The sequence below is a fragment of the Melospiza georgiana genome, chromosome 18 (assembly GCF_028018845.1).
Source record: "Melospiza georgiana isolate bMelGeo1 chromosome 18, bMelGeo1.pri, whole genome shotgun sequence".
NCBI classification, from domain to species: Eukaryota; Metazoa; Chordata; class Aves; order Passeriformes; family Passerellidae; genus Melospiza; species Melospiza georgiana.
In genome coordinates this window covers 6776935-6788991 of record NC_080447.1, presented here as the reverse complement: position 1 = coordinate 6788991, position 12057 = coordinate 6776935, and the positions used below count along the sequence as shown (strand labels likewise).

Below are 12057 nucleotides of genomic sequence, written 5' to 3'. Positions count from 1 at the left end.
GTAATCAAGTAATAAAATGCCTAAATCAATACAGATCAGGTATTAGGAGGAAGAGGGACAGAGCTGGTATCAGATGAGGTGCTGCACTGTGGTGAGAGCTCTGGGTAAGCCAGCACGGTCTGCCCTGCACCCAGCAGCTGTGGAGACAGTGTTTGGGGCTGGAAGCCACCCATCCTGGCTGGTGTCACCTTTTGATGTGTCAAGGCAGCTGGCTCCAGGAAAGGGGGAATAGAAATACACAGCAGGACACACAAAAAGGGAAATAAAGGGATTCTGGACTTGTCTCGTGGGTGCTGTATCTGCTCATGGGTAGCAGCACGGGGGACCACGAGGTGGTGTGGGGGCTCTGGGTGGAAAGGGGTCCCTTTGGGGGTGCTGGCCTCCAGGTGGGAAGGGCAAGGACAGCACCCCTGGCTGGAATGAAGAGGGCTGGGTTTTGTTTGACAAGAGCGGGTTAGGCTTTTTGACCAGAGATGCTCTACTTATCCTCACATTTTGGGCTGGGGTACGCACCATGGGAGGTGCAGAGGGCGGCATGAGCGGCGTCTGGGGCAAGCTGGATGGAAAAGGAGTGAATGTGTGCTGGTGGGTGTGTTGGTGCTGATGCGTGTGTTGGTGCTGGTGAAACTCCGCTCTCAGCAGCGGCACCGGGCCAAGTGAGGCAGCGGCCCGGTCCGAACTCTGAACCAAAAACCGGTTGTTCAGCTCTTGCCTGAGCAGTTCGTGATCTAGAGGAGAGAGAGAGAGAAAAAAAAAAGACACAGAGGCCCGTGGGCCTGTGAGTACCACAAAGACGGAGGAGAAAGAGTCAATATTCACCTGGCATTCCCTGTTTCTGCAGGTCATGCTGTGGTGGTTTTCTACGTGAGGACTCATTGGTGGAGGTAAGAGAGATGCCTGTGACAAAGTACCAATCAGAATCCCCGAATGAGGCTGGCAATACATGATTGGTTGGTTGAATGATATCAACAGGCTGGTATCTAAAGACAAGAGAGAACACCATGAGTCATCACAGCAGAAAACATCATCGGGGCTCGCCCTCGCCCGGCCCGCCCGCCCCCGCGCCCGCCCGGCTCTCCTCCCCGGCACTGCCGAGCCAGGTGTGCTGGGAGCACAGCCCAGAGGGCAGCATCACCTCTGGGGGCACACCTGAGAGATCCAGCATCACCTCTGGGGGCACACCTGAGAGATCCAGCATCACCGCTGGGGTCACAGCCCAGAGATCCAGCATCACCTCTGGGGTCACACCCTAGAGATCCAGCCTAACCTCAGAGATCCAGCCTCACCTCCAGGGACACAGCCCAGAGACCCGGCCTCGCCTCTGGGGTCCAGCCTCACCTCAGGGGTCACACCTGAGAGATGCAGCCTCACCTCAGGCATCCAGCCTCACCTAAGGGGATGCCTCCCAGGCTCACGGGAGCGGCACCTTCCTGCACCCCCAAGGTGCTGAGGAGTGCTCTGGAGGCCAACAGCTCACTTTGAAATGAGCAGTACTGACCTTCATCCTCTGGGTGTGTGACAGTCAGAGGCACATACACACACACTGAGAACTGACGTGTGTTAAGCTTTACAGGCACTTCACAGGTAAAATTTTGGTAAGATCTGGAGTGCAGTGAGATAACCATAGGTTTGGGTGGCTGGAAACTGCCTGCTTGGACATCCATCCCTGTGCCATCCATGCCTGTGCCATCTCTCCCTTCTCAGCCTCAGGGCATGCACGCAGTGACCAGAAACATCTATCCTATAAATCAAGGCCTTCTTTGCAGCAAGTTGTTCTTTTTTTTTGAGATCTTAAATAGCAAGCAGTCCTTTCCTCAATTTGTAACAGGCTGTAATTCTTGTTTATTGCCATTGCCTCCAGGCTTTTCTCCTCTGAGAAAATACAGAGGAGGAATCAGTGTGGAGGGGACAAACACTGAAGTGGCTCAAGATCTCATCAAGGTTGCAATGACTGCTGAAACAAAATGTTCCACCATATGATGTGGCCTCTTCTCAGCATCTTCCTCTGGAATAACACCTTGCATTGAATGTGAATTGGTTCAGATCATGGGAAGACATCTGTGCTTTAGAAACGATGTCACCGAAGACAATAAGGACCAATGTCCACTTCTCCAAAATGTCTGCTGCTATAACAATTCAATCTGTGGTTTTGCTTAAGAACTTCAAACAGGGATTAGCACCCAACATGTTATATATATTTTTTAAGTGAAGACCAACCTGCGTCCCCAGGTGTGGATGACACACACCCAGTCCTGACTGATCTACTTGCCTCTGAATTTACATGAATCCACTTCTTTCACTGTAACAACCCCTTTAAACTACAGCTCTGAATATAAGGGGCAAAAGAACACCTGCACTTTAAAGTTGTATTTCATGTTCTGCAGGGATTTCTTTCAGTTCAATTTTTACAGTAACATTAGAAAAGTCTAAATCAATCACTTTCTGAAGCGACATGGTTAAGATCTTTAAAAACAGGCACTCTGATGGGGAACTTCAAGGTCTCTACTACTACTTAGAAGCCTACAATTGAAAGTGAGATTTGAAAGCAAATTTTGGGTGCCAAAGTCATTTGCTTTTCAGTAATAAATGTACTGCTAAGAGCACGTACTGTGTACTGCTACAATCCATATAATAATTAACACAAAAGCAGAAAGTATATATATTTGTGATACTGAAGTCTAAGGCTCTGGAGCAAAAGAGTCTATAATGGGTTCTCCTTGGATTGAGCAAATAAGAAAAAAAACCCCATAGGCTGAAAGCACTTAGGTGCAAAACCTCTTTAGAGAATATGAGCATGATTTCATGTGTGTGTGTGTTTACACTTTTAAATCTGGCATGGTTTAAAGAAACTGAATCCTTCTGTTAGCATCAAGATAATCCACTTTTCTGGAGGGAGAGATAAAAGCAAGTTGGCAGTTGTAAGTGCTCTGATATCCAATTTCTTTAAGAGTCTGGAAGTCAGACTGATAGATTTGCAGCTGGCTCCAGCCCACAGCCCTCTACCACAACTTTGGCCTCCATCAGGAAAAGAAAAGGCCTGGAGATGTTTGGAGAAGCTGAGTGGCACTTGGAGGAGTGGCTGCTTCACAGTAAGGATGGAATTGCAAAGGAATAGCCCAGCTCTGTGAGGGGCTCTGAGCAATGCCTGGATCAGAACTAAGTTCTTGTACTTGGCAGTGATGCCAGGTCCAGTCACACAGTAACACAACGAGGAGCAAGGTGCTGAGCAGCCCCTGGGACCTGCCAACACTGTCCTGTGTGCACACAGGAGCTGGGCAAGGCACAAAAAGGTCACTCCTGCTCATGGTGCCCTCACCTTCAGCAGAGGAGAGACACAGACCACTGTTTCCTCTGGGTATCCCACATCAGGGCAGCCCTCGAGCAGACTGCAGAAGCCCAGCAAGGGTTGCTCCTAAGTTACTTGTATTAGCTTTAGGTTTCAAAAGGAATAAATGCCACCAGAAGAGCATTCTTGTCTCACTCTTCAGGGCTGCTCAGCAATATTGTTTGCTCTTAAGGAAGTTTTATGTGAATGACAACAGAAGCTCCTGGCTCTGCAGCACTCTGTATTGATTTTATGATGTGCCATTTTGCAGGCATTTCATATAGTGCAGACAAGAGGCATTTCACTGTCTGCAGGGTTAGACACCCAGACCTTTCCCTCCACTAACTTCGGCTTCTCCTACTTAAATTGCAGGAGAAATCCTTTTAGTAGGAGCAAGACTGTTACTGTTTCCTGGCAAGCTGCTGAATGTGAATAGGTCACTTGATCTTGCATCTCCTGAAGTTAATGGTGAAAACATACTTGCTTTCAGTGACTGCAATATCATGCTTTTAGTGAGAGCCCTGCTATTTCCTTTTGCTATGCTTTCAAAGCCTCCATCACAGTAGTCCTGCGCCTTAAACAGGGGAAGCAATGAATAGGACTCCCACAGCGCTGCCAACATCTTCCCAGCCATGTGGTTGAAATTCTAGATGGTGCCAGGGCTCCTGACAGCTGCCAGCTTTGGCCTATGTGGTCCTGTCTCTGGCAGGGAACCCACAGCACTATCGTGGTTCTCAGAGCTCACTTTGGACCCATTATTACTTTTGTTTTTTTCACTTAGACAAGCAGTAATAAATAATGAGACATTATTTAGCTCCTGGAAGCAAAAAAAGGGGGATGGAAGACCATCAGATTTTTCCACAGCAAATCTGTCATTTCCTTATTCCTTTAACTGACTTCATAGGAAACAGAGAGTGTGTTTTTTGCAAAATGCTTGTCCTGTTTAATCCCTGCTGAGTTAGTTGTGGATTCAAATGCCAGATCAAAAGGAGGCCCCAGCAAGTGAAAGTTGCTGGGAAGTCTCCAGCTGCCAGGGTCTCTTCCAGGGACAGCTGTAGGCTAATGGATAAGCTATAAACAGGGCATTTAGGGCAGAAGTGACAACAGAATGGGGACCAGGGTGAACAAAGGAAACTTTTTAAAAGGATGCAAAGACAGTGAGAGTAGAGCAGCAGAGCTTGTCAGCTGAGCTCTCTCTGACTCGGACTGAAAGGCCACGGAGCCATGGGCACAGAGCAGCAGAGGATCCTGCTCTGCCAGCAGGATGTGCTGCTGGTCGAAGGATCAGGCAGGGGCTTCAGTGACATTCAAGTGCTCAGTTAGAACAATTGCAGAAACAGTATTTCAGTATTTTCTCACCAGTTCTAACAGCAGCAGCTTTCTTTGGAGAGGGGAGAGAGAAGGGGAGAATGGCAAACTGTGCTTCACTTCTCTGTTAATCTAAAAAATATCTGATGATGTGGAATTCCACATTGGACAACTCATGCCCTGAACCTGAACAGGACTTTTTCTTCGTTGAAGCATTTGTTTTGAAGACTTCCTATAGGAAGCGATGTGTCTACAACCTCTCATCTGCTAAAGCACATCAATGTCTCCCACCTGTTTGAGGAGCACTGTCACAGCTCCAGCACACACTGAGGGCTCTGTGCCAAGGGATTCCACTGCCCACCAGCCAGCCCATGTCTCCACACCCTGCAGTGCATGCACGGCCCTGGAGAAGGAGGCACCTACCCGCAGGGTGCCCTGGTATCACGAGGCTGTTGGTGGGTAACGCTGGTGGAGGTGGCAGCGTGGGAGGGGTGGCGAACATGGCCGGATGGTGCTGGTGCTGCGCCTGCGATCTGAGAGAGAAGTGCGAGGTAGCAAGATTAGAGATGGACAGGGGCAGAGCTGGGCCGGAGGAATGGTGTGCTGGGATCTGCGGAGACAGGGACAGGTGCTTCGGGAGGCTGATGCTCGTTGCACTGCTAGCACTGCTGCTCCGGCTGCAGAGAGAGAGACGGGAGGGAGGGGAGACAGACAGACAGACGAAGAGTGCGTTACAACACAGGACTGGAACGGTGCAAGAAATACACTACCAGAAACAACACAACTATGGAACATTGATCTCCCCAGGCTCATGCTTTTGCTGGTCTTAATGGCAGTGGAGATAGTTAGTGAATCTTAATGAACATCTCCAGCAGGGCAGAACGGGCCCTGGGCTCTCTGGAGGGACATCTTCTCAGTGCTGCAATCCTCAGAGCTATCTGTAAGTCCTGATGAGGGCCACAGAGGCAGCTAGACTGTGCACCTTTATGGAGCCTCTGATGAGCTTGCAGTGTCCATGTGGATCCCTGTGACCAGAGGACACAGTGACACCAATTCCTTTTTCTGCTGCTCTGGGTGTGCAGAGCTGCACAGCACGAGTGACTGGTACTCCTCTGGATCTGCTGCACATATGCTGTGCACTTGTAGTCACACAAGCATGCAAATGCACACCATGTTAATAATTTTTCTCATAGTAATTTGTAATTTACATCTTCTTCTATTATTATTACTCCATTGCAAGTGATCTCAGTTTTGTGGGCTGAAACACACTATCACTGCAGTTATTAGTTGTGTAACTCCCACAATACTGAATATCTGTTGCAAGCTAAATCTCAGAGAGATCTTCAATAGCTTGAAATGTTATTCATCATTTATACTATGGTGGCATTTACAAGGTAAAACAATAGAGCTTAAGTATGCAGGATACTGTGAAATACACATTAATGGCAGCTCTCTGTATTCATATTCTGACCTTTGTGCAGTCAAATATTATGCTTTAAATCAGTTTTCTCATCTTGTTTAAACTAGTCTAGCTCTTGCTTGGGAGGTAAGGCATGTTTTCTGTACCAGCAAAAACACTATACAGGTTCCAGTTGACTGACTAAACTCTTTTCTCTAAAAACATTTTATCCATAGCATTTTCACCCACCCTCCTGACTGGATGGAGGCAATTTAAACAGCAGAGCTAAGCCTCCTGCAAGATGTGAACATGTCAGATTGAAGCAGATTTTTCAGCCCACACGGGAGCCCTGGTCTCCAGGGACACAGCATTTTCCAGTACAGATCACAGGATGTTCTGAGCTGGAAGGGACCCACAAGGATCACAGTCCAAGACAGATATCCCTCTTTTGATGCTGGTGAGCCAAAAAACCTGAGGACCACGGGCAATGGAAGTATTTCTAAATATGGAACAAAGGTGTTGCTCAAACTCAAACCACCTTACATGTCTAAGTCAAGAACTAGCTCAGACAAGACCATGCAAAATTTTACTTGAAACTGGAATGAAAGGAACATGTGCCTTTCTCCAGAAGGTGTGCATTTATCCCCTCAAATTCGAATCGCAAATGCACTGCGATATTCAAATGCACTGATCCACCACAGCTGGAAAAGCCATCCCTGGAAGTCCAACACCCAAATCTCAGACCATCTCACCCCAGGTGAGCGCTCACCTTGCCTCCCAGCAATTCCCACCCACTGGAAACAAGCTATAGCCCCGCAGCAGCCTGAAGATGACGTGAGCACCCCTTCCCCTCTAACCTGATGTTGTTGAGTCCGTTGTGGGCCACCTGGTGATGCACTTGGTAGTTGAGGGGCGGGGGGATGTGGCTGGGGGGCTGGCTGCGCAGCTCGGGGATCAGCTGCGGCTGCGACTGCGGCCGGGGCTGCGGCTGCGACTGCGGCCGGGGCTGCGGCTGCGGCGTGAGCCGGGGCGGTGCTGGTGCTGGAATCACTGGCTCCTTCTTCAGCAGCGGGCTCGCTCTGGCACTTGACGTGGGCGCTGAGGAGGTCGAGGTGACGACGGCAGCGACGGGCTGGGGGCTGGGGATGGGCAGGGCGAAGGGCACGTCGGTGCTCAGCTCCCGGCTCCGCTCTAGCCCAGACACCTTTGGGACATTGGCTGCTTTCGCTTCTGGCTTGTCATTCAAGGTGGGACCTTGTGGAGCAACGAGAAAGAGAACAAAGCGCGTGCTGAAAGGTTTGTGTTTCTCTCTGTGCTTGGTAGAACATGTGCCTGGGAAAAAACAAGTCATGTTTCAGCTCGTGGGAGCGCCGTGGGAGCGCTGCTGCTGCAAGATGGATGTGTGTTTGAGTCTGTCCTTCCGCTGTCCTTGACTGGCCAGTCCACAGAACTTCCAGCATGTGTGCAAGGGACTGAGCTGTCATTAAATGAATGCTTGCTACAAAGAACACACAGCTTTGGGACTTCTTCAGGGGCCCGAGGTTACGTACAATAGGAGCGTGAACATGTCTCAAGTTCAATGCTGCAGTATTTCCTGCTCAATGTAAGTTTCATGTTCATGAGACACAGGCCTCATCATTAAGACATTTCATTTTCTCAATGCTCTTTCAAGGTAACCCACATTGGATTTAGGCTCAACTCCAGCTCCAACACACCAGGAGCCAAGCATCAATTCTTAATCATAACCCTGCCTGTCTTCTAGAGTGGAGACTACCTGGGATCTCTGTAGCCAAGGATGGGACAGCTCTGCAGAGAAGCTGTGACACTACTGTCCCCTGGCCACACACTTGTGTGGAAGAACAGAACAGAGAACACTGGGAAAATCCAGTCAGAAGTTCAGTGGCACCCAAATGTAGTTCTGCTCACCCTAAACAGTGCAAACATCTGTATTCTTAGCATGCTGAAACTATCAGGAATGCTGCAACCTTGCAAAATGCACCAACAGAGAGAATTCCATATGGAATTTCTCCTTCTCTGGTGCCAAATCCTCCTATTTTTCATAATTAAGCTAAACAAAGCATCCCAAAGAGTTAAAAGGCTGCAGAGGAAAAAGGGAGGAAAGAAGAGATATTTCAGATCAAGCAGTACCCAAAAGGTTGAAGACAACTGAAAAGACCAACATGAAAGCAATTCAACTCCCACTGTAACTCCCTTTTCACCCTTTCTGTGTATCCTTAAGTGCACACATACCCACAATTACAAGAAAAGCTCTCCATGGGCTACGAGGTTGTTGGTGTGTTTCACACACATCCCACTGCGCACACACAGCACCTCTGACTTCCAGGAGACGCTTTTGTTACCCAGCAAAACGTGCTGGGGGCTGCCGGCATTTCGCTGCCTTGCAGACACGCAGGAGACGCTACCTACACTCATTAATGTGCTCCCACCACCCTCACAAACAAATTCCACCTTTGAAATCCTCCCGCCTCATCAAAGCACCGAGCCAGTTCCTGATGTGGGAGGGTGTGGAAATAACACACAGCACACGCCATGAGCTAATTCTGGCCGTGCAGCAGCTCTGGCCAGCGTTTGTGAGCCAGCCCCTGCGAGGACAGAGCCCCAGTGCCACCGTGGTGGCATCAGGTGGGAGGAGGACGGCACTGAATCAGAGCCTGCAGCACAACCGGCTCGTGCTCTGTGCCCACAGTGCCCACGTGGTGATGGCATCTCCTCCCCCTGAGATAAAAGGCAGCTTCCCACACTGCTTCTGGCTCTGCCTGCGCTCTCACCACTGCACCATTTCCCCCAGCCATCAGTCACTCAGCTCATCACTGCGTGTGTATGAATTCAGAATGCAAGAAGGGGACAAATGGAAACATATGAACTATATTTATCAGCTGAAAACGTCTTGAGGTCTTGGGGCCTCAAACCCACAAGTAACAGGAGCAGAAGCCTTTCCAAACACCAGTGTTTTGGCTGGCGGCAAGTACTATCAACACTGTACTTTCCAGCACCTTATACATCTTTACAGGTTTGACACAATGTCTGGAGATCCTAAATTAATCTCTACAATAAATACAAGCCTCTCGTTTCAGTGAATTTCTTTACCAAATATGAATTCATGCATCGCAGGTAACCTGGTTGTGTGCCATAGCTAGACTTGGTTCCAATGCTATTCAGAATTTATTTTTGAAGTAAAATTCTCAATGCTTTTGCACATCATTATTTTTTATAATATATTTGTAAATTTTCCTCAGTTTTTACTGCTAACAGTTGAAAAATTGTCATTGCCTAGTCAAGCCAGGGCTCCCCACACTGCATTTTGGAGCAAGTGTGTTCACAGCTGTAGATTCCACTATTTTTCAGGAGCTACCCATTAAAAGCAATTGGGTTTCATTCCTGAGCATAGGTTTCCTCAGAGCCCATTAGCTCTTTGCATCCAACAGGCCTCCTCCTACAGAGTTAAACTTCATATTGTGTAATTATAGGCAATGTAGACTAATGGTGTATATTCAAAACACACTGGCACCACGAAAGTTAGTTGAGTAAAAAGTCAATTAGATCCAAAACAAATCAATAAAGTCCCACATTAAAAGCAGCTGTTTGACCAGTTTTATGTGCAACTATTGATTCCCTGTGGTTTCAGCATTAGCTCTCATTTGCAATTTTCTCAAAGCAAAAGCTCAGTCTCCCTTGCTGACTGAATTGACCAGCCAAGCCTGGTTGTGCTAGTTGGTACCAGGGGTACACAACAATTCCTGCTGCCAACTTCCATCTCTCAGGATGCAGTACCACAATGTTTTTGCATTTCATTCTCGACAGCAGTGAAAATATCCACATGCCAGTTTCCCCCTCGCCAGAAAAGCTACAGGCACGAGTGGGAGTATCCTCTCTCCTTTTGCAGCCATGTTGCACAAAAGCAGAAGCACAGAGAAGGGAAATATGTGCTGTGAATTCATGGGCAAGAGGGGAAAATCATCTGAGAGAGCAGCCCCCAAGCCTCCTCAGCCATACAGAGGAAGGGGAGAATCCTGGTGTTTGGTGACTTTGTCATTTTTCCTCCTGATGGCTGCAATGCACACATGGAGGTCTCTGAGCTATCTCTCCTGAAATCCCTCAGAAAGTTAACCTTAATGATTTTAATGAGGGATGTTGCCCATTCTGATCAGGATCTTGGACTTTGTAGTTTCTCTGCAGGACACTTGAATATCCCCCCTAAGAGAACTACACTCCTGCATGCCCAAGCTCTGACCAGGATGGCTGCTGCTCACATATGGAAACATCCCAAGGAAAGCAACCAAATACTCCCTTTTGTGCAAGCTGGATCAGGTTGCATTGAGATCCTTTCAGAAATTTCTGTTCTTGGGCTGCTGATCCAGCCCTCCTGAGCAGATGGACCCAGGGAGCTGAGCACAACTGCCCCAACAAAAACACAGACCCACCCGACCACTCCACTACGTTCTAGAGGCAAAAATGTGTTTATTTTTACCAAGTCCTAGAGTAATTTTCATGCTTAATGATAACAGGCTGAGCCAATTTGCCTAAGACTTGACAGTCAGCTCCAATAATTCAACCTTAATTAAACCTGAACGCATGTCAGTTCAGCTTGTCCCTTCACAGGAAATCTGACATTTGTAATGATTCATGCTCCAGCCATGCTATGGGAAGGCTGGATCACATCTGCCACTCTCCTCCATGCACAGCACTACCCCTTTTGAGAATGCCAACTTTTGTTTATTTTCTAACCAAACACCTTGGACTTCTTCCATTGAGAGGTTTTCTTAAATGAACAGACAGTGAAACATGTCTTGATCTCACAGGGATGAATGATGACTGAGTGTGAGAGACAGGGAAGAAAAGGCCAAACCTGCTCTAACAAGAAAAAAACCCCAACAACCTGGGATTGGTAATTCTTGCCTCCCTGATCGACTAATTTGTTCATTTGGAGTGTTGCAGAAGGTTAACCTCCCTACGTCTTGGGCTACATCCAATTCCAACTTCAACTGGTAAAGAAGAAAACTTCACAATTTTTAAAAGCACAGAGAGCTTCAGCTCCTGCTGTGTACATCTGCAGGAACCGGAGGTGAAGTTTAAGGGAAACCCCGAAGTCACCAGCAGCTTAAACTACTGTATAAAGTGTGCTCCAGGAGGAGTTACCCAAAGCTGAGGGACCATCAGCCAAGAGCCCATCTGGAAGTTCCCTGAATCCTGGATCTGGCTGCAATAACCATGCCCTGCCCATCCCCAAGGCTGCAGAGGGTGACATGCCTGCCAGTGTGTAGCTACACAGCACTGCAGCCCAGGCACAATACAGAAAGTCCCAGACACAAATTAAACCTTTCTGTTACAGGAATTTGCTTTCAAGCTGATTAAGAGTAGCTCAAGTGCAAGGGATTAAACATGTAAAGGCTGCTTTGAGAACTCCAATAAGCAGTTACTGTGTTATACAAACAGTACTTAGGGCAACAGCAGTTCCAGCCCTGCCTCTTGCTCTTTGCAAGCTGCTGGTTGCTGCTGAAAGGGGACTGTCAACACACGTACAATGTGATTGGAAATAATCTAATCTTGCTTGCACGCCTTTCCTTTGTCTCTTGGAAAAAAGAAAAGTGGAGTCATTCAGACGTCTTTCTGCAGCCTCCCTTGTTGCATTCAAACAGCAAGGGTGATGGGGTGATGTGAGAAAGAAATTCCTCTCCTACATCCATCAATGACATCTTTACCAATGGCAATTTCCCAAGAAACACAACAGCCACCATCTGTAGCCCATCTATCCACCCTGTACATATCCTTGAAAACAGACACAGGCCAGACTGGCTGTGGTGAACCCTGCTCCATATTCCAGCAAGAAACACTAGAAAAGCAGCACCACAGGAATTACACATGGCAAGGAGCTGAGAATTTCAGAGTGAGTTCATGAGTCCCAGGGAAGAGTTTTGAAACATCAGCAAGGGGAAAGAGTAAAGAAGAGCAGGACTTTCCAGCAGGAGGTCAAAACAAAGAAATAACTAAATAAACGTCAGTAAAC

At 47.9% G+C, this 12057-nt stretch overlaps 1 protein-coding gene across 16 annotated transcripts in view; it reads right to left on the bottom strand.

The window, feature by feature from the left end:
- FBRSL1 (fibrosin like 1) overlaps positions 1–12057 on the bottom strand; it is a 495650-nt gene that overhangs the window by 19757 nt on the left and 463836 nt on the right. For 8 of the 16 annotated variants that reach the window (XM_058036819.1, XM_058036826.1, XM_058036820.1 and 5 more), the window contains 3 exons: positions 6890–7286; positions 5057–5310; positions 493–728 (listed from right to left, as the gene is read on the bottom strand). In XM_058036819.1, coding sequence (XP_057892802.1) covers positions 493–728; positions 5057–5310; positions 6890–7286 — 887 coding nt within the window. Of the gene's footprint in view, positions 1–492; positions 981–5056; positions 5311–6889; positions 7287–12057 lie in introns of all 16 variants that reach the window. The other 8 variants (XM_058036821.1, XM_058036830.1, XM_058036831.1 and 5 more) reach the window with 3 other exon arrangements.